The 18,279-nt window shown below is 62.7% G+C and overlaps 2 protein-coding genes across 3 annotated transcripts; one reads left to right on the top strand and one right to left on the bottom strand.

Annotated features, from left to right (window-relative positions):
- Positions 1-814: 814 nt before the first annotated feature.
- Positions 815-13,753, top strand: F11R (F11 receptor). Of its 2 annotated transcripts, XM_067313572.1 has the most exons (9): positions 815-908; positions 8,665-8,721; positions 9,072-9,185; positions 9,361-9,504; positions 10,394-10,596; positions 10,677-10,779; positions 11,327-11,438; positions 11,850-11,898; positions 12,991-13,753. In XM_067313572.1, exons 1-9 carry the CDS (start codon positions 833-835, stop codon positions 13,024-13,026), a joined length of 894 nt encoding a protein of 297 aa, XP_067169673.1. In that variant the 5' UTR covers positions 815-832; the 3' UTR covers positions 13,027-13,753. The 2 variants fall into 2 exon arrangements, with proteins under 2 accessions (XP_067169673.1, XP_067169672.1); XM_067313571.1 differs by lacking the exon at positions 12,991-13,753 and having other exon boundaries at positions 11,327-11,434; positions 11,568-11,871.
- Positions 13,754-15,394: 1,641 nt separating this feature from the next.
- Positions 15,395-17,679, bottom strand: KCNJ10 (potassium inwardly rectifying channel subfamily J member 10). The gene is made up of 2 exons (XM_013961738.2): positions 17,662-17,679; positions 15,395-16,531 (listed from the first exon to the last, which is right to left on the bottom strand). The coding sequence occupies exons 1-2, from the start codon at positions 17,677-17,679 to the stop codon at positions 15,395-15,397; spliced, it is 1,155 nt and encodes a 384-aa protein (XP_013817192.2).
- Positions 17,680-18,279: the final 600 nt, after the last annotated feature.

Below are 18,279 nucleotides of genomic sequence, written 5' to 3'. Positions count from 1 at the left end.
CCGTGACATGACATCACCATGGTGTGACATCACCACAATGTGATGTCACTGTGGCATGACATCACCATGGTGTGATGTCTCTATGGCATGACATCACCTTGTCATGATATTGCTGTAGTGTGATGTCATCAAGTTGTGATAACATGGTGGCATGACATCACCATGGCATGACCACACTATGGCATGTTGTTGCTACAGTGTGACGTCACCATGGTGTGGCATGGCTGTTGTGAGATGTCCCCGTGGTGTGACATCACCATGGCGTGACATCATCGTGTCGCAACACCCCGGCAGCAGGGGGCGCTGCCGGGTTTCCCCGGGAAGCTTCCCGCGGACCGGCGGCGATGGCCGCCCCGCGAGCCCAGGCCCGTCGCCATAGCAACGCCCGGGCGGCCCGCCTGCGGGGCCTCCGCGAGGCGCGCGCCCATTGGCCAGAAGTTAGAGCGCTCTTTCTGATTGGCCAGCGCCTCCCGCCCTCTCGACACCTGTCGCTCGAGCGTTTCAGCCAGTGGCCGCGGAGCCGCGGGTCAAACGAGCCAGTCAGGGGTAGCGGGGCGAAGCCGCGGGCCGCGCACGAGGGCGGGGCGTGACCCCGCCTTGACGAGACAGGAGGCGCAGCCAATGGAGCCCGGCACAGGGCGGGGCTTCTCCTTCACCTGGCTAACGGGGCGTTCCGGGTTGGCCTGGCTCCAAAGGGGGCGGTGCCGGGCGGCGGTGCCGCCCTATCGGCGGGAGGGGGCGGGGCTCACCTGGGCGGGGCGGGGCCGCGGCCGCACCTGCGGGCGGGGCGCGCGGGGCGCTCAGTGCAGGCGGCGGCGCGGCGGGAGCGGCCATGGCGGCGACGGTGGCGGCGCGGCGCGGCGCGGGGCTCGGCCCGCTGCCGGTGCTGCTGCTCTGCGCGGCCGCCGGTGAGTGCGGGCCCGCGGAGGGGGGGCGTGTACCGGCCGCGGGCTGCTCGAACAAAGGGGCCGTGGGCAGCCCGCGCCCGGCCGGGGGCCACTGGGGAGCCCCGGTCCCGGGGAGGGGGGGCGGTGGCGGGCACTGCGTCGGTCCCGGCGGGGGGTCCCCGGGGTCGGGCCCGGGACTGGGGGGCAGCGGGGGGCCACCGGGGTCGGTCCCGGGCCCGGCGGGTGGTGGCGGGCCCCCGGGTCGGTCCTGGTCCCGGTGATGGGACCCTGGATCGGGCCTGGGCCCGGGCCCGGGCCCGGGGGGGTGGCGGTGCCCGTCTCTGCCGCCGTCAGCCCCGTGCCGACCCCCGGGGCAGGTTCCCGTCGCGGGCAGCCCCCGCCACCGGGGCCGTCGTCACCCCCCAGCACACGCAGCCCCGGCGGAGCCTGGTTTCGTCCCGGGGGCGCCCCGGCGCCGCGACTCGTCAGCGCCGGCGATAACGGGATATTAATAACCCGCCCGGCGCTCTCCTGCGTCACCCCGGGCCTCCTCCCGCCGCGGCGGGGAAAACCCCCGGGAAGGAGCTGGCCGCGCTCCGTTTTGGGGTGACGGGGATAAAAGGGGGTCGCCCGCAGGGGGCCCCTCGCTGCGCCCCTCGAGCCTGCGCTGCGGGGGGCACGGCCCGATTCGGGGCGTTCAGGGCCCTTTGGTGGGACGCAGAGCCCGGCTGCGTCCCCTCCTCCGGCCTTGTGGCGCTCGCCGGAAGATCCCGGCCCAAACCTCCCGTATCCGATGTTTCCATCGACGGGGACATCCTGCCGGGACTGTAGCGAGCCCCTGGGGTTCCCGGGGTTTGGGCCCTTGGAAAGCGGCAGCGGGGTGCCGGGGCTGGCAGCCAGCTCGCTCCCCTCTGCAGGAGCCAGGTAACGTTCCCCTCTTACACCAGTGCCGGGAAAATCGCGCCTGGCTTCGAGATGCTCCGAGATAGTTGCCTAGTTCCGCTTTGGCGTTGCCTTCTGGAGACGAACGCTTTTTTTTTTCTTCTCCTTTAAAGAAAGAGGTGAATTTAGGTTCGAAGAGGTGCACGGCAAGAGGTCGGTGGGGGATAAAGTCTGCAGAGACTTTTTGGGCTGGTGGGGCAGTTTGGCAGCGCCTTAAACCCTGCTGGCCGTTCCTGCCTTTTATACCCCAAAACAGTCCCTCTGATGCCCTTGCGCCTCCTGTGTGGTGATGCCTGGCGGGACCTCGACAGTGTCCCGGCACGGGGAGCCGTAGCGGTGCCCCCTCTCTTGGGGACGATGCCCAGCCCTGGGAGGACACCGTCACGTGTCCCTGCCACGGTGATGCTGGGGGGAGCTTATAGAAATGCTTTGGCCAAAGGGTGACGTGGGAAGAGGTGCCGGTGAGCCTGGCAATAGCCCCCGGGTCCTGGATGTGGAGGAATTGGCCCCAAATATCATCTGGGAGTCGGGACCGCCGGAGGGGGGCTGCCAGCGTCACCGCGAGGTGTGACCGGCCCCATTAAATGCAGCTTAGCTCCTTCCAAACCGGTCATCACTCCTCTCTGACACCCTGCAATTTCGCATGAGTCAGTGACCCTGGGGAGGGCCGTGCGCTCCGGCGAGGCGCGAACGCCGGCCCGATTCACGTGGGAGCTCGGCCGGGGGTGACTGCCGGCCGCTGACCGTCCCCGATGTTCTGCACCGGGGAAGTTTGGTCTCGGCTTCACCCTTCTCCGCTGGGCGAAGGGCTGCTGGGACCGTTCCCTCTACGGGGACAGGGACTGCGTACGTGTAACCAAGGCCGATCGCGGGGACTCTCCGCCGTGGCAGGATGCCTGCAGGCTCGGGCTGACGTTTGGGGCTTTTCCAGCGCAGAAGGCGCTGCTGCACCCTCTTGCCCTGCTGCGGGCACGTTCCTCAGCTGGCCGAGCCGGTCTGGACACGCTTTTGATTTTGCTCTGAGCGGCCCGGGTTGAATCTTTGCCCAGGGTGAGCTGGGTGCTGCCGCAGGGCCGCGGCGAGGGCTGAGCCATGCGGGCTGCCGTGGGGAGCTCGTTTGGAAACCCACAGCAGGAACAAGCCCCATGTGGGCTTTTAGCCCTCAAGCTCTGCCCTTGGGCTCATTTCGAGGGTGCAGGGGGATGGGGCCGCCCAGGAAACCTGGTACAAACAACCCTGCTCGCTCTGCCTAGGTTTTAGCCCAGCAGCTTCTTGTTAAACAGCTTTTCTTGTGTTACAGATGTTTTTACATCCTTTAGACACGGGTCAGTGGAGATCCCGGCGCCGGCAGCTTTAGTCCCCGTGCTCTTCCGTCCTGCCGGCCTTTTGTCCTCTGTTTACCAATTCCAAATCTCCTCCAAATCGGCCTCGGAAACCAGCTGCGCCTCCTAACGGCGTTCCCGGCGGGCAGGATGGCAGCACGGGTGTCTCTGCCCCGGCTCGCTTGCAGCAGCAGTGAGAGTTAACTGCTGCTCCCGGTGTCTCGGGTTAATATGTAGCTGCTCTTACACTGCCCTATGCTGACAAAGGCCAAAGTTAAATTGTTACTTCAGCGTCTTTCTCGGCCGCCTTTGGAGGCCGGGTGAGAGCAGGCGCGTCCCAGCCCTTCTCCAGGGCCAGGCGTTGGCCCCGCCAGCGCCCAGGCGGCCATCCCGGTCCTTCCCAGTCGCACGACTGGCCGTGTTGGCCACGCGCGCTGCGTCTGCCCCGTGCCTGGGGCGCGGGCTGAATTTTCCTGGGGGTGGATTTGATTTCAAGCGTTGCACGCTTCGACGGGCACCCGTTGCTCTGCAGCCCGCGAGACGCGGGGCGGACGGCTACGAGTCGGCTCGGCGGTCGCGGCCTTCCTGTTGCCATGCCGTGCCGTCCCCTCCATTGTGCGGGAACAATTCTGAGAGCGGGCACAGAGTCGGCTCCAAATTATACAGGATAAAATGCTTTTATTCCGCGGTAGCCTGTAGCCGTCTCCATCCCGTGCAGTGGACTTGGGGCAGCGCCTGGGGGTGGACAGCAGCGATACCGTCCGCGTGAATTTGGGTTTTACTAAATCTTGGGGCTTGCTTGGGGGCTGAAATCCAGCCTGGAGCGAGCCTGCGTTATGGCTGCCGGGCCGGGAAGTCTGCTTACAGTGAGGCTCTTGTATTGCAAGGAAGGGGAAGTGGGGCTGTTTCCTGGAGGACAAGCTCTTCCTGGTGAGATGGGGAGGGTGGCTTGCTCCGCTCAACAGCGGATCGTTTTGCTGCGGCGCCGGCTGGAGGAGCCCACCCGGCTTCGGCAGCGGGGAGAGATGGGGACCGGCCCGCACCCGTGGGCCTCGATGCTGAGCTGCCCGTGCACCTCTCGGCCAGAGGGAAACCGAGGCAGCGTGGCGCCGCGGGTCTCCCCACGACGTCCTTGTGCCAGGACCGTCGGGTTGGGAAGTCCCGTTGTCTGGGCTGTGGCTGCCTGGCCAATCTTATCTAGGCTGAAACCAGCCTGTATTTACCGGACGTGATACCCATCTCGTGGGCCAGGTCGCTCCTGGGGCTCGCCGTGAGCAAGCCTGTGCGTCGAGGCCAGCGTCGCCTCTTCCCTGCTGGCTCGGGACCTGTCCCCTGTGTGGGATGGGGCAGGGACGTCACCTTTTTGCTCTTCCCTCCCCCAGGTCCATTGAAAGAAACCCCGAAGCGCTTCTTTCCTTCCTGCCCACCCGCGTGGCTCCTGCTGAAAGCCACAAAATGGCTTTGAGCGGCCACGCGGTGCCTGGCCAGCGCCGCAGGAGCGTTTCTGCCTCTTCATGTTGATGTTAAACCGGGCGGGCAGGGAGCCCTAAGGATGCGATGCTCCTTGGGGGGGGATTTCTTAATGCGACGGCAGCAGCGGCAAAAACATCCCAACGCTGGCGTCTGCCACAGCGACGGGAACATGCACCTCCCCAGGGAACAAGCATGAGCCTTTTCCGAGCTCGGCTGTCGCTCCGCTGCGTGGCGATGTCATTGCATCCGGCAGCTGAGGGTTTTTTCCTGTGCCGGGGCTTGAGCAGTGTCCTCTGAAAGGGCCGTGCCATGCGGGATGGGCTGGGGACCTGGCCGCGAGCCCGGGCGCAGGGTGTGTTTGGTCTCCCTTCCTCTCTCCGTTTCCTGCAGGAAGCCTGTGCCGGGCTCCGAATCGGGAGCTTCGAGTCCCGAAGCTGAGCCATCTCCGCACGACAAAAACGCAAGGGAGGGGAGCCAAAGCCACCAGCCCCCGGCCTGGGAAGGGAATGCATCCCGCATTGCTGGGGCCGTTCCCGGGTGCTCCTGCCGTGGCGGGTGCCCGTGGCGCGTGCCGAAGTTTCCAGCCCTTGCGCGGGAGCGGGAGGGTGTGCAGCCCTTCTCTTTGTGCGGCACTAATCCCGGCAAAGCCGCCCATAAATCATGTGGTCGTTCGCTTGGCATCGCACGAAGGTGATGTCCGGCCCGGCCGGCCCCGCTGCTGCCTGCTCGGCTTGCGTTTGCCCTGTGTTTTCGGGAGCCGGCGTTTCAAAACGCCCCCCCCTCCTCGATGCTTTGTGTTTGGGAGCTGCGGCCCCTGACGCCTGCTCTCGTGACTTTTTGTTTGTCTCCCACGTGTTTCACCTCCAAATCTCGATTTCTGGCGTCGGGCCCCGTCGTGCTTACGGAGGCCCTCCCTGGTTTTGGCAGGGGTCACTGGAGGCTGAGCCCTGCTCCCCGCTTCTGGCAGCGTTCGCCACCTCGGCGCGACTGGTTGAGGTGCAAAACGCGCCAAGGGCAGGCGGGGACGGCTTGGGGACTCCGCGCAGGGGAAGGGCTGTCCCCATGCACGCGCCAGCTCCGATTTCCGTCTGCTTCGAGCTCGGGGGGCCGTTCACCTGCCTTTCCTCGGGAAGCCAAGCCGCTCTGCTCCGACCTGCTCGGGTTTCATTTGGCAGCCGCTCGGGGTGCAAAGGTACGTTCCCCTCGAGCGACTCGAGGCCAAACCAGGTTCAGCTCCCGGTCGCCGCAGCCTGCCCGGCCTTTCCCTGCAGCGTGACTCACCGGCGCGGCCGTCCTCCCCCGCGTCCCCAGAGCCCGAAACCCCGGTGTGGCTCTCGCTGCCTGGCTGCCGCTCCGTGCTCTCAGCGGCGCTGCCTGTTGTGACATCGAGCCGGCAACCGGGGCTGGTTTTCAAGCCGTTTCCTCTGGCAGCGATTGCAGCCGCGCTGGCAGGCACGGCCTCGAGCCTCGCTCCCCGCTGCCTCCGTAAACAGCCTTGTTGACGAGGGAAAGGGGCTGGGTGTAGCACCTGGGCGTTTCGCTCCCGCGAGCCGGGAAACTGGTACCCCCTCGCCTCTGCGAATGCGCTCCCGAGGGATGGGCTGGTAGCACGAGCCCGCGCTGGCCGGAAGGACCAGCTGCCGGCTCTTGGTTGCCCCATCGCCAACCGCATCCCGCCGGCGACGTGGCAAAGCAGCGAGCTGGATGTCTTGCAGGGCATGGGGAACAGCCAGGTTTTCTTCCCCTCCTTGCCCTGCCGCTTTGGCTTGGGATGCTCCCAGGGGTCGGTCTCTGCCCGTGGCAGAACCGGGGTCCCCAGGGGAGCTGATGCAAAGGTCGATGCCTCGCGGGTCCTCTGCAAAGCCCATTCGAAACAAATGCCTCCATCTCACTGCACGCCTCCAGACAGGCGGTGTGGGATAGGAGGCTCCCCAGGATGAGCTCTTGCCCACTCCGGTGGGACATCCCTGTCCTGGAGACGTGCCCCGTCGCCAGGGCTGATCCATCCTTGCCGCGGCTCAGGTACAGCTCCGGACTGAGTGGGCGATGCTCGCCACGGTCTCTTCTTGCCTTGCGCTGCCTCCGGGGAAGACCAAAACCACCTGGTTGCTGCTGGCTCCCAGCGCCTCCGGAGGTCAGTCCTTGCTAGAAAATCCCCAGCGGGGGATTCATGGGATATGTGGGATCTCTGGGCCTGGGACTGTTGAAGTCCAGCAGCCCTGAGCCATTTCTGCTCTGAGCAGCCAGCGTACGGGCAGACGTCTCCCTCTGCGCTCTCTGTCGAATGGGGGGCAGCAGGGAATAGGACGGGGGATAAAGGGGGAATTTCTGGTGCTTTCTTTCTAGGGACAGCGCTGCCCGGCTCCCAGGCCCAATCTGCGACTGCTCCATCGAGGCGCTGGACAAAAACATGGGGGAGCCCAGAGCAGATGCCAGGTTTCTGGCCACGTTATGTCGAGCCGCCGGTTGTCACAGATGGGGGCTGCGGGCAGCCCCCGACGGGGTCTCTGCAGCCACGGTCTTGCTTTTGCCGTTAATCCGACAGACCGAGCGGGTTGGGATGCGTCGCTTGGGGTTTCCTCTTGGTATCTCCGTGTGTGCTGGGCCTGGAAAAAGCAGGCTTTAAAAGTCCTTGTAAAAGCAGCTAGAGGAGGGGGAGTGAGTGCGTGCGCGGGTGTAAACGGGAGCCGTGTGTGCGGACGGAAGAAGAGGTGTGTGCACGGGTGTCGAGGGAGGCGCATGCGTGGGTGCAGAGGGAAGAGGTGTTTGTGTGTGTGCGTAGAGGGCAGGGAGTTGTGAAACACCCTCGGAGGCCGTCCTGGCTGGTTTCCTGCGAAACTCGGGCAGGGAGTGACGGCAGGGGCAGCGCGGGAGCAGGTAGGACGAGTCTTTCCAGCTCCTGCGGCCCGTGACGCCAGGCAGTGCAGCACAACGTGCTGGCCTTCCTGCCCCGTTGCCCGTCACCGTGGCCTTGGGGCCATCACCTCTGCCCTGCAGCCCATCACCACGACCTTGTGGCTCCCAGTAGCCTCCCCAGCTTGGTGGTGGCAGCAGGGACCGGGTCTGGGCTCTGCTTTGGGACCCCAGACTGCTGCGTTGTGTGGTTGTCCCAACGTTCTCCCCTTCCCGTAGCGCCGGGACCTGAATGCAGGCAGGCCCCGAGGCAGCGAGATTTTGACTAAAATCTCCCTTGCTGCTTTGAAATCGCTTCCAGGATCTGCCTCCCAGATCCCTCCTGATCTCGGAGCATGCGGAAATTCACCCAGCTGGCACCATGCCTGCATCTTATAGGGGTGCCCTGTGCTGGCTCTTTCCCTGTGGATACCCTTCCTCGCCTCCCGGTGACCTTGTCCCGTCCAGCCTGGAGCACTGCCACCAGCCCCTGCTCCCCAAGGATGCCACACCGCATCCCGGGCCCATTTTTAGGGTATTCGAGAGAATCTGGAGCTCCCCAAACACATGTCCCTGGGGGACTTCTCGCTGCTCCACGCTTTTCTGGCACACGTCCTCTTTGCCCTGCACGCAGTCGCTGCCGGAGCCCACGAGCACCCAACGGGCAGCGCCTGGTGCGGGCAGCGCCGAGTTGGGCTGCTTCCGCCTCCGGCGGCAATGAGCCGCGCTGATAAACCCCGGGCCTCGAGGTCGAGAGGTGCTGTTAAAAGCTAACTACATTTGTAAACTGATTAACAAGCAAATCAAGCTAGCGCGAGGCGAGAGGCGAAACCGGAGTGCGGGGCGAGCTGGGTGGAGCGGCAGGCAGGGGGAGGCTTTGCCGTAGGGCTATGCCGGTGAGATAATTTGTCCATGGCCCTCCCCGGCTCTCGGTCGCTGTATCTCGGGCGCTCGCACGTGGGGATATAGCCCTTATCACCGGCGCTCAGCTGGTCTCCCAGGGAAGGGAAAGCTGCGGTGTCTGCACAGGCCCTCACGTTGCTCCAGCGGCCGGTGGCAATGGACCTCTCCATGCGGAGCGTCTCTGAGCATCTCGTGGTTGCGTTTTATCCCTGGTGCATCTCAGTTGTGCCGTTTTTTCCCCTTAGGGTCCCTGGTAGGAGCCCAGATAACTTCCGAGACGAAAGAAGTGCCTGAAAACCAACGTAAGTGCGGTGCCGGCTGGGAGGGCTCGAGGCTAAATATGGGGGCAAGGCACCCTGGTTTTTGGCTGTGAGGTACATCTGGAGCATGTTCAAGCTCGCGTACTGCAGCCTAGTTCTCCTGACACTTTTGGGAGACAGATGAGAGAACGTTTGCCCGTGCCTTGGGTTCGTCTTAAGGTCTCCGAACCCTCAGAGGATGCTTCATCCGATGCTCGGGGTAGATTTCCCCTGTGATGGGGCTTGACCCCGTCTTGGAGGGGTTTCCCATTTCGAAGCTGCTCCCAGAGCCGTGTGTCTGTGCACGTGGGGTCTGGGCATGCAGCTGCTCAGCATCTGCTCTCTCCTGCCAGCCGTGGACATCCCCTGCTTGGCGTATTCCTCTCATTGGAGCAACCCTCGCATCGAGTGGAAGTTTCAGAAGGGCTCCTCACTCGTGCTGTTCTACTATGGGGGTCAGCTCACAGGTACGTGGCTCCCCGCGTGTCCCAGGGTGTCCCCTGGTTGCCTGAGAGCCAGGCACCCTCAGGTTTGTGGTTTGCACCTGCTTTGGTTGGCACATCCCGTGGTTTTGCCGGTGATGCCGTGATGGCCGTCCCTCCATCCGCCAGAGCTCACTGCCTACGTGGCCTCTCTCCGCAGAGCCGTACAAAACCCGCGTACAGTTCTCGCGCACTATGATCCACTTCACAACAGTGACACGGGCCGACACGGGCAAGTACATCTGCGAGGTGGTGGGGGACAACAGCCAGATCGCCAAGTCGGAAGTGAACCTCATCGTCCAAGGTACGGACTGCTGTGCTCTCACAGCCACTGAGTGCTGCTTGTTCCCGCTCATCCTGCTGGGAAGATGTGTGGGTTTTGTTTTCTGTTGTGTTTTTTTTTTCCGGTTGGTGTTTTTTTTTTGTTTTTTGGGTTTTTTTTTTTTTTTTGTCCTGGAGAGCCTGTCCTGATACCTGTATTTTGACCTCCTGCCTGAGCTTGTCTCTGAAGGTCACTTGCAGGGGAGTCAACCTGGCCAAATGAAGGGAGGGGAAGATCCTAAAACAGCTCTTGCATGTTGGCAGTGGGCTCTGGAGCCCGCAGGGTCAGGTTAACCGAGCATTTCCAGTCCAGCGGCTCCTGCAGATGATGCTGGCCATTAGCAGAGCTTTAGGGAGCATTATAGCCCATGGCCCTTCTGAACCTTGGGAGACCCCTGAGTCTAGGGGTCGATATTGGGCCCGTGGTGGCTTGGTGGGGACACTGCTTTCGGTGACATGGGATTCAGCTGATGGGGCTGTCTTGGCCTGTTTCTCGGAGAGATGCTCCTGGCAGCCAGGACTCTCCTCCATTTGGTGCTTCTCTCCATAAAACACTTGTTCCAGGGGTGAACATTAAATGTGAAGGTGACTGTGCTCCAGGCTGTGTTTGGTTGATTCTGGGATCAGGGAGGGATTGAGCTCTTCTTCCCTCTTTTGTGTGTCTTTGGGCACCAGCTTTTGGTGTAGCTTTGGGTGCCTCGAGGACGAGACATGAAGCAGGGTGACAACCTGTGTCTGGTGACTGGGCTTCGAGCCCCCTGCTCCTTCCTGCCACCAGGGCGGCTGGTTGTCGCCTACCAAGCAGGTCTGAGACCTGCATGCAGCTGTGTCTCGGCATCGGGGCGAGCCCTCATCCGACCCTCTTCCGACAGTGCCTCCTTCCAAGCCTGTGGCTCACGTGCCCACCTCAGCCACCATCGGCAGCAAGGCCCTGCTGCGATGCACCGAGACGGACGGCTCGCCGCCCCCCACCTTCCAGTGGTACAAGAACAGCATGCTGATGCCCATAGACCCCAAGACCAGCCTGTCGTTCAGGAATTCCTCTTACACCCTGGACCCCACCACGGGGGTGCTGGTGAGTGCAGGGGGGGGTCCTGAGCTCCAGGAGCCCAAGCTTTTTCCCCAGGCTACCTTCATGTCTTCTCTCCCATCTAGACTTTCGAGCCCGTGAGCAGCTTCGACACCGGCGACTACTACTGTGAGGCGTCGAATAACGTGGGGTCCCCCCAGAGATCGGAGGCCATCCACATGGAAGCCAGTAAGAAGCAGTAGTGGGGGCAGACAGCGTGCGTCCATACCCACGTGGGGCCCTTCTAGGCCTTGCCCGATTTGAATGTCTGGCACAAATTGTATTCTGGGGTATACCAGTATCTAGGTTAAAATATTACCCCAAACTAGTTTATCTTTCCAGTGCTCAGGGTTCAGAGACACATTAATTAGCTGTGCTGTTAATGACGCTGCCGTATGCTGTCCTGGGCTGAAATGAACATTTGGAATGATGCTATGGAGGGGGAATGGGATAAAGGTGTCCTTGGGGAGAAACTTGCCTGAGCCAGGTTAGGGCAACCTGATCCAACTCTGAATTGGATCCAGCTTTGATGTTGGCCCTGCTTTGAGTTGGGGTTGGACCTGAGGCCCCCAGATCCCTTCTGACCCCTGTCATGGTTCTTAAACGGTGCTTCTGCGTGTTCATGCTGGGTTTATGAGTGTTAAGCTGAGTTTCCATGTCATGCCCAACATAAGCCAGTCTTGCGCCCCGGGCTGGGATCCAGCTGCCCTCCGACAGCCCAGTTCTCTCCTGCCAGGTGAAGTCAATGTGGGTGGCATCGTGGCTGCTGTTGTGGTCCTGCTGATGGTGCTGGCACTCGCGGCCTTCGGCATCTGGTTCGCCTACACGCGGGGCTTCTTCAGCAGTGAGTACTGCACTGCATGCTGATCTCCGGGCGCGCGGCGTTAGCCGTGGAGCCCTGGGGCTTGCTCACGTCTATGCCGGTGCCCGTTTTCTCTGCCACCCCCTGACAATCCTGTTCTGTTTCTTCTTTTCAGAGAGAAGAGAGTAAGTGAACCCATAATACTGCTGATTCCTTCCCTGCTGGTCCCTCTGGATCCCCGCTAATGGGAGTGGGTGGTATCTCTCTGGGGTTTGCCCTGGCACAGCGATTCCTCTCCCAACCTGGTGTCCCCTCGTGGGAGCAGGCATAGGGCTGTGCCCAGCGCTGGGTGCCAGCGCTCCTGCGGGCCTGGGAATGTGGCCTGGTGTCACCAGGTGCTTGGGGGCGGCTGAGGAGCTCTGGGCGGTGTGAGGGGTCCTAACGTTCTCTCTTCTAGCACCACCGGCAAGAAGGTCATTTACAGCCAGCCCTCACACCGGAGCGAAGTGAGTATGCCGACTGCGAGCTGTTCGCCCTGGCGACAGTGTTTGCGCGGTGTTGGGTGTGGGGTGTAAAGGATGGGTGGTGACGGGAACCGCATGGTTGTGTTGTGCCTGTGACGTGCTGTTACCCCAGAGCATGTTCCCCAGGGGGTTCCCCTCAAACCCTCCTTGGCGTCTGAGCCATCTGCTTCACTTAAAAACCCTGTGCCCAAAGGGACAAGCGGGAACCCCGGTGCTGTACTGGTCTTATGGGTGCCATCGCTGTCTGGGGCTCGAGGGCGACCGTGGAGCCTTTCTCCAAGGGTGCCCAGGAGCTACAAGGCTGCTGTGAGCCCCGAGCCGGCGGTGGGTCCCCCTGTGCTCTGTGACATCTCGTGCTGCTGGTGGCTTTTAAAGCATTCAGTGCAAGCTGGGCTCCTTGGGGCCCAGGAACTGGTCCCACTGGGGGGGGGCAGTGGCCAGGCCTCCCGCGGGCATCGCCTGTTCCTGACCCACCGCGGGGCCTCCCTGGCCCTCTGCCTCTTCCGCCTGCAGTCGCTGCTGCCAGCGCCGTGTCCGACGGCAGGGGCCCCTCGCGGGCTGGAGATCCGCAGCCTGAGGGTTTCCCCGGCTGCCTGTAAACCGGCTCGCTGTCCCCATCTGTCCTCAGGGAGACTTGCTCCTTCTAACGCTTATTATGCAAAGTACGGAGGGAGGGAAACTCTGCAGCATGCAAAGAGAGGAAGACCGGGTATTTTGGGTCGCTCGGGGTGATAGTGTGCAGCACAGCGAGCGCGGGCTGGGCGGAAGAGCGGCGTCTACGCGCTTCCCATCCCTCCGGCCAGGCCCGGCGGGTCAGTACCGCCGCCCGGGGTTCATTCCTGAGCTAGCTGTGGGGAACAGCCGCCAGGTAGCCGAACCCCCTTCTCCAAGCAAATCCCAGCAGCTGGGAAGGGGCAAATTCCCCTTGGGATGTGGCCAGGCGCCCACGGCCTTGGGGGTACCTGCGGGTATTGGGCGGTTTGCTGCATCTAGCAAGCATCGCGCTCCCTCATCCCACCTCGTGTCCCGTCCTTGTCACCTACCGCCGCTGACGTCCCCCATTTCCATCCACAGGGAGAGTTCAAACAGACGTCGTCCTTCCTGGTGTGAAGTCTGCGGGAGCTGCTCCTGCCTCACCAAGAACTGTTGTAAATGTTTTGGAATTACTGCAGCTATGCCATGATTTTAACTTTTTTTTTGTTGTTTTTTTTAAGTGTCACATGGTGTCTTTTCAGTGTCACTTCAGACCCCCCTGATTTTTTTTCAGGGTAGGTCTTGCCTTTCCCCCCGGCAATCCAATGCCTTATTCCCTTCCCCTGCGTCCCAGCTGGACCCATGTCCTGGCTGGGACCCAGAGGGGCCCGTTCTGCCTGTCCTCCGTACCCGGCGCTGGGCTCGTTCCTCCCGGCGCTCTGCTTATCGCAAAGCACCGGCCGCCGCTAGCGGCCTCGTTGCCGCTGCTGCGGGTTGAGGCCAGCGCCGCGGCCGCTGCGGGTTTCTCCGCCGTATTCTTGCCCCGCTCCCAGGAGAGCTCGGGGACTCCGGCCACCCTCGGCTCCCCCTGGAACGAGGTCCGAGATGCCCCTCGGAGGGGACGGATCTGGGGTTGGGAGCGGGTGTAACCCCGCGTCCCACCTCGGGGGCCGGGGCTGCGTCACCCGCGGCTGCTCTTGCTGCTCCTGGGGCTGAAACAGCCACTGGTCCCAGTTGCCCTCCGTTAACTGGGCGCACCAGGCCCTCCGGCCTGAGCTGTTTCCTCTCCTAAAATAGTCGTAACCACTTGTGTGATGACTTCTGGTTTCCGTTGCTGGCAATAAATAAACCTGTGTTCCTTGTACAGAGTCCCTGGTGCCCTTTCCTGGGGTGGGGGGGGGGACAGGGCCATGTCTTGGGGACGAAGTGGGACAAGGCTCTCCTGACCCTGAGCCTCCCTCGAGGACGTGGTTTGGGGGGGCTGAGCTGCAAGCAGGAGGGGAGCATGTGCCCTGCCAGCCACTGTGGGGACACTGGTCCTGGCAGCTGTGACGCACGGGGACAACCCAACCCGGACCCCTACAGCCAGGGACCCCCTGGTCCCCTCCTAGTGTCACCACCTGTCCGGACCCCGAGCATCCTCCGGTCCAGGAGCGAGCGGGTGCAGCAGAGCCCTTCCCGACTGCGAATATAACTTTTATTTAGTAATTCTGTTTTTCCCCCAAGTGCAGGAAAAAAAACGACGGGCCCCTGGCAGAAGCAGGGCATTTAGTGAGCAAGTCTTTCCAGTGGGTCAAACATTTCTTCCCAATTTATATATATAGACGTGGATATATATATTAGTGGAACTATATATATATATATATATATATATATGTAACGTGGACTCAGTGCAGCGAGGGATTAACAGGCCCTACAACCCAAGCCCCAGAGCGGCGGTGGTTTTCCCGGGGTAAGGACGCGTTAATAGGCAGCGGCTCTACGTTAGCAGCAGCGGGGTTGCTCGAGGGCCGCGGCGGCTCCGGCGTGGCCCCGTCCCCTCCCACGGGGCTGCGCCACGTTCCGTTTTCGGTGGCCGTCCCTGGGGAGGGAGGAGGGCCCCGCTCGGAGGAGATCCCGGCTCTGGGAATGTCCCTCGTTTGGCTCGGGGCGCGGGAGCCCTCCTGCTCGCGCGTGCACGCTTGCGTGCAACACCCCGGCCATGGGGACTTGCCCGGTGGTGCCCCGTGGTCCCCAGCGGCTCAGGTGTCCCCAACCCGCTGGGGGCTGGCAGAGCAGCCCTGTTCTCGCCCTGGGTGTGTGGGGTGAGACGGGACCCCCCCCCTCGGCCTCATCCTGCTCCGAGCCTGCTGGGGGCCGCGGCTGAGCTGCAGGGAGGATCCGGCACTGCCGACCTCAGCCTGTCCGGCTCTGCCGCAGGGTCCCCGAGCAGCGGTGGGGGCAGCTCCTTCTCTGCCTGGCCCCATGTGGAGCAGTCAGAGCTTCCTTCTCCCCGATGCACACGTGCAGCGAGTGGGTCGGGTCTCAGCACCTCCCAGCTCAGCCCCAGCCGGACCGTGGTGGGGTCCTGGACCTTCCTCCGGGGAATGAGGTGGCTCCGATTCAGCAGAGACCAACGGCCAGAAAGCGTGGCCATGGATGTCCCCAAGGGCCAGAGGTGTCCGTGTCCCCCTGGGGGCCAGCATCTCCCAGCAGGATTGTGCCCACCATCCTCTGAAGCACAGCACCAGTGCTGTCCCCGTGGCCATGGCCAGGGGCTGGGAATCTTTCTAGCTGGCATCAGCAGAGCATTAGGTAGGAGGGGGACAAAGACAGACCTGTCCCTGGCCAGGCTGGAGTGGGGGACACCGTCCCACCGGCTAGCGAGCGGCCGCGGGGCTCCCCAGCAGCCCCAGGCCAGGGCCTGAGGGAGCTGCCCCGTGCGATGAGGAAGGAGAAAGGCCTGGGAGGACGGTGAGAACCAGGATGGGGGGAAGAGTTGGCGGCATCTCCGGGCGCCGGCGGCTCAGACGTTGCTGATGCGGACGCTCAGCGGCGCTCCCTCCCGCTCCTCCGCCTCCCGGAGGGACTCCTCCAGCTTGATCTTCTCGGGGTCCCCGAACCGGACGGTCTCGTGGACGCAGCAGGGTGCCGACACCTTCACCACCTGGTCAAAGAGGCTGAAGTCGGCCACGTACTTGCCGCTGGCTGAGAGGGAGATGGCTGGCGTGAACTCGTAGCCCCAGAGGATCTCCTCGGGCAGGTAGGACGTGCGCACCTGGCATGTAGCGCTGGTGGACTCCACGGTGCCGCTGAGGATCACCACGAGCTCGAAGTCACCTTCGCCCGTCCGCAGGGCCATGTCCCGGAAGGGGCTGGCATCATCCACCACGTGGTAGAAGGTGAGGGGCAGGATGAGGAAGGGGCTGTCGGAGGATGTGTCCACCTGGAAGTCCACGTTGACCTGGTTGAGCCGGATGTTCTCACCCTCCTTGGTGAGGTGGGTCTGGAGGAGTTTGCCTGTCACCTGGCAGCCGATGAGGAGGCTCTTGCGCATGTTGGCCACGCGGATCATGAGGCAGGTCTTGCCGTTGTGCTGGGCCACCACAGCGTTTTGGCTGAACTTGATGGTCTCCGCTCGCTTCTTGGGCCGGGCGATCTTGGCCAGGAAGGTGCCGGTGATGAAGATCTCCATGATGGTGGTGAGGACCAGCTGGGTGATGAGCAGGACGATAGCAAACGGACACTCCTCGCTGATGTAGCGGAAGCCATAGCCGATGGTGGTCTGGGACTCAAGGGAGAAGAGGAAGGCACCAGTGAGCGTGTGCACCTGCATGACGCACGGCGTGTGGTTGGCCGGTGGGTCGAACTCCAGCAGGTCCCCGTGCATCACGGCCACCAGGTACCAGATGACGCCAAAGGCAAACCAGGTGCCGGCAAAGGTGGCGGAGAAGAGCACCAGCTTGTACCGCCACTGCATGTCAATGAAGGTCGTCCACAGGTCCTTGAGGTACAGGAAGCGCTTGTCAGCAATGTGCTCCATCCGCACGTTGCTCCGGCCATCCTTGGTCATCACCCGGCGCTTGCGCAGGCCCGAGCCGATGAGGGGGCGGCTGTCGGTCTGCGTGGTCTGGCTGTAGTACACCTTCGTGGCTGACGTCATCTGGAAGAGATGGCAATGGGGCACAGTGAGGAGCTGCCGTGAAGGAGTGGGGCTCGCTGGGGTGGGCTCGTGGGGACCTTGGGGCCATGGAGGAGAGGGAGGATGGATGGGACAGAGTGGTTGGATGGATGGATGGTGTGTATTGAGCGGATGGACAGATAGGTGGATGGATGGAGAGAATGGATGGCATGTGTTGGGTGGATGGATGGATGAAGATGGATGGATGAGCAGATGAATGGATGGGACATTGGGTGGATGGAAAGGCAAGGATGCATGGAGCATGCTGAGAGGATGGATGGGTAAATGAATGGATGGGCCTGGCAGAGAGGTGGATGAATGGAAGGTGAGGCTGGATGTACCGGGCTTCTTGAGCAGCTGGGGTGGAGTGAAGCGGATGGGCAGACGGCGAGGGAGGCCACGTGGAGTGGAGTGGGGGAAGGTTGAGCCACGGATGAACGGGTGGGTGCAAGGAGGGCTGGGCTGGATGGGCGAAAGAAGAGGAAGGAGGGGGTGGGAGGATGGAGCGATGAAGAGGATGTGGGGGGGGGGTGGATGGAGGGATGGGTGGGCGGATGGCTGGAACGGAGGACATCTAAAGAGATTCCCTGGGCTCAGCGGTCTGCCCCCTCCCCAGTGCCCCCCATTAGGTCACGCGGCCACGGCACTGTGGTGAGCACAGCAAGGGCCGGGGGGGGGGGGGGGAGGGAGGGGGCTGAGACCGGGGGACTCATCCCACCTTGGAGGGGCATGGAGCGGGGGGCTGAGACCAGGTGGATTCATCTCACGTCAGAGGCCCCCCCCCCAACCATGGTGCAGTCACCCCACAGCGTGGGGACACCAGGTCCCCGAGGTGTTTTTTTTTTTGGGGGGGGGGGAGGCAGTGTGGCCCAGCAGGTGGGAGGCCTGACGGACTCGTGGCACCTCAGTTACGGCGGCTGCTGTCGCTCCCGTTCCTCCAGCAACCAGCTGCTCCCCAGCTGTCTGTCTGTCCATCCATCTGCCCACCCACCTACCCAGCCATCCTTCTGCCCGCTCCTTTGTCCACCTGTCTGTGCATCCATCTAGCCAGAATCCATCCATCTGTCCATGCATGCATTTACCTATCCACCTGTCTGTCCATCTGTGCATGCATCCATCCGTCTATCCATCCATCCACCCAGCCGTCCATCCATCCATTTATCCACCCATCCATCCATCCATCCACCTATACATCAATCCAGCCTCTGTCCATCTATCCATCCATCCATCCACCTGTCTATCTATCCATCCCTCTACATCGATTTATCCCTCCATCCATGCGCAGAGCTCTCCATGTGTCCATCCATACGTTTATGCACATATCAATTCACCAGTTTGTCCATGCATCCGTCTGTCCATCCGTCCATCCCTCCCCTCCACTCATCCATTCAGCCCTACATACCTGTAGCCATCTCCCTATCCATTCCTCTGTCCATCCATCCATATGTGGACACATCCATCCGGCTGCCTGTCCGTCCATCCCCGCACACTTTCACCCATCGACTTATTCACCTCCCTCCCCAGCGCCCAGCCGGGTGCGGGTGCCGGCCATGGGTGCCCGGCGGGTGCGGGGGGGTCCCAGTTCCCATCGCACCCCCGACCCTGGGACTGTCCCCAGCTGTCCCCAGCCACATTGCTGTCCCTGCGCTGGGCGCCGCCGGCTGCTCCGTGCCTCAGTTTCCCCTGCAGGGGCTCGTGCCGAGCAGGGGCGGCACACAGGCTGTCAGGGA

The sequence above is a fragment of the Apteryx mantelli genome, chromosome 31 (assembly GCF_036417845.1).
Source record: "Apteryx mantelli isolate bAptMan1 chromosome 31, bAptMan1.hap1, whole genome shotgun sequence".
NCBI lineage: Eukaryota > Metazoa > Chordata > Aves > Apterygiformes > Apterygidae > Apteryx > Apteryx mantelli.
Note: the sequence above shows the minus strand (reverse complement) of the source record. Positions and strands in the feature narration are given on the sequence as shown.

Bases quoted from the DNA above. Each gene is read 5' to 3' on its own strand.
- F11R (XM_067313572.1), top strand. From the start codon at position 833: ATGGCGGCGACGGTGGCGGCGCGGCGCGGCGCGGGGCTCGGCCCGCTG. The intron at 10,780-11,326 runs GTAAGAAGCAGT...CTCTCCTGCCAG, and splicing joins GGCCATCCACATGGAAGCCA to GTGAAGTCAATGTGGGTGGC. The intron at 11,899-12,990 runs GTGAGTATGCCG...TTCCATCCACAG, and splicing joins AGCCCTCACACCGGAGCGAA to GGAGAGTTCAAACAGACGTC.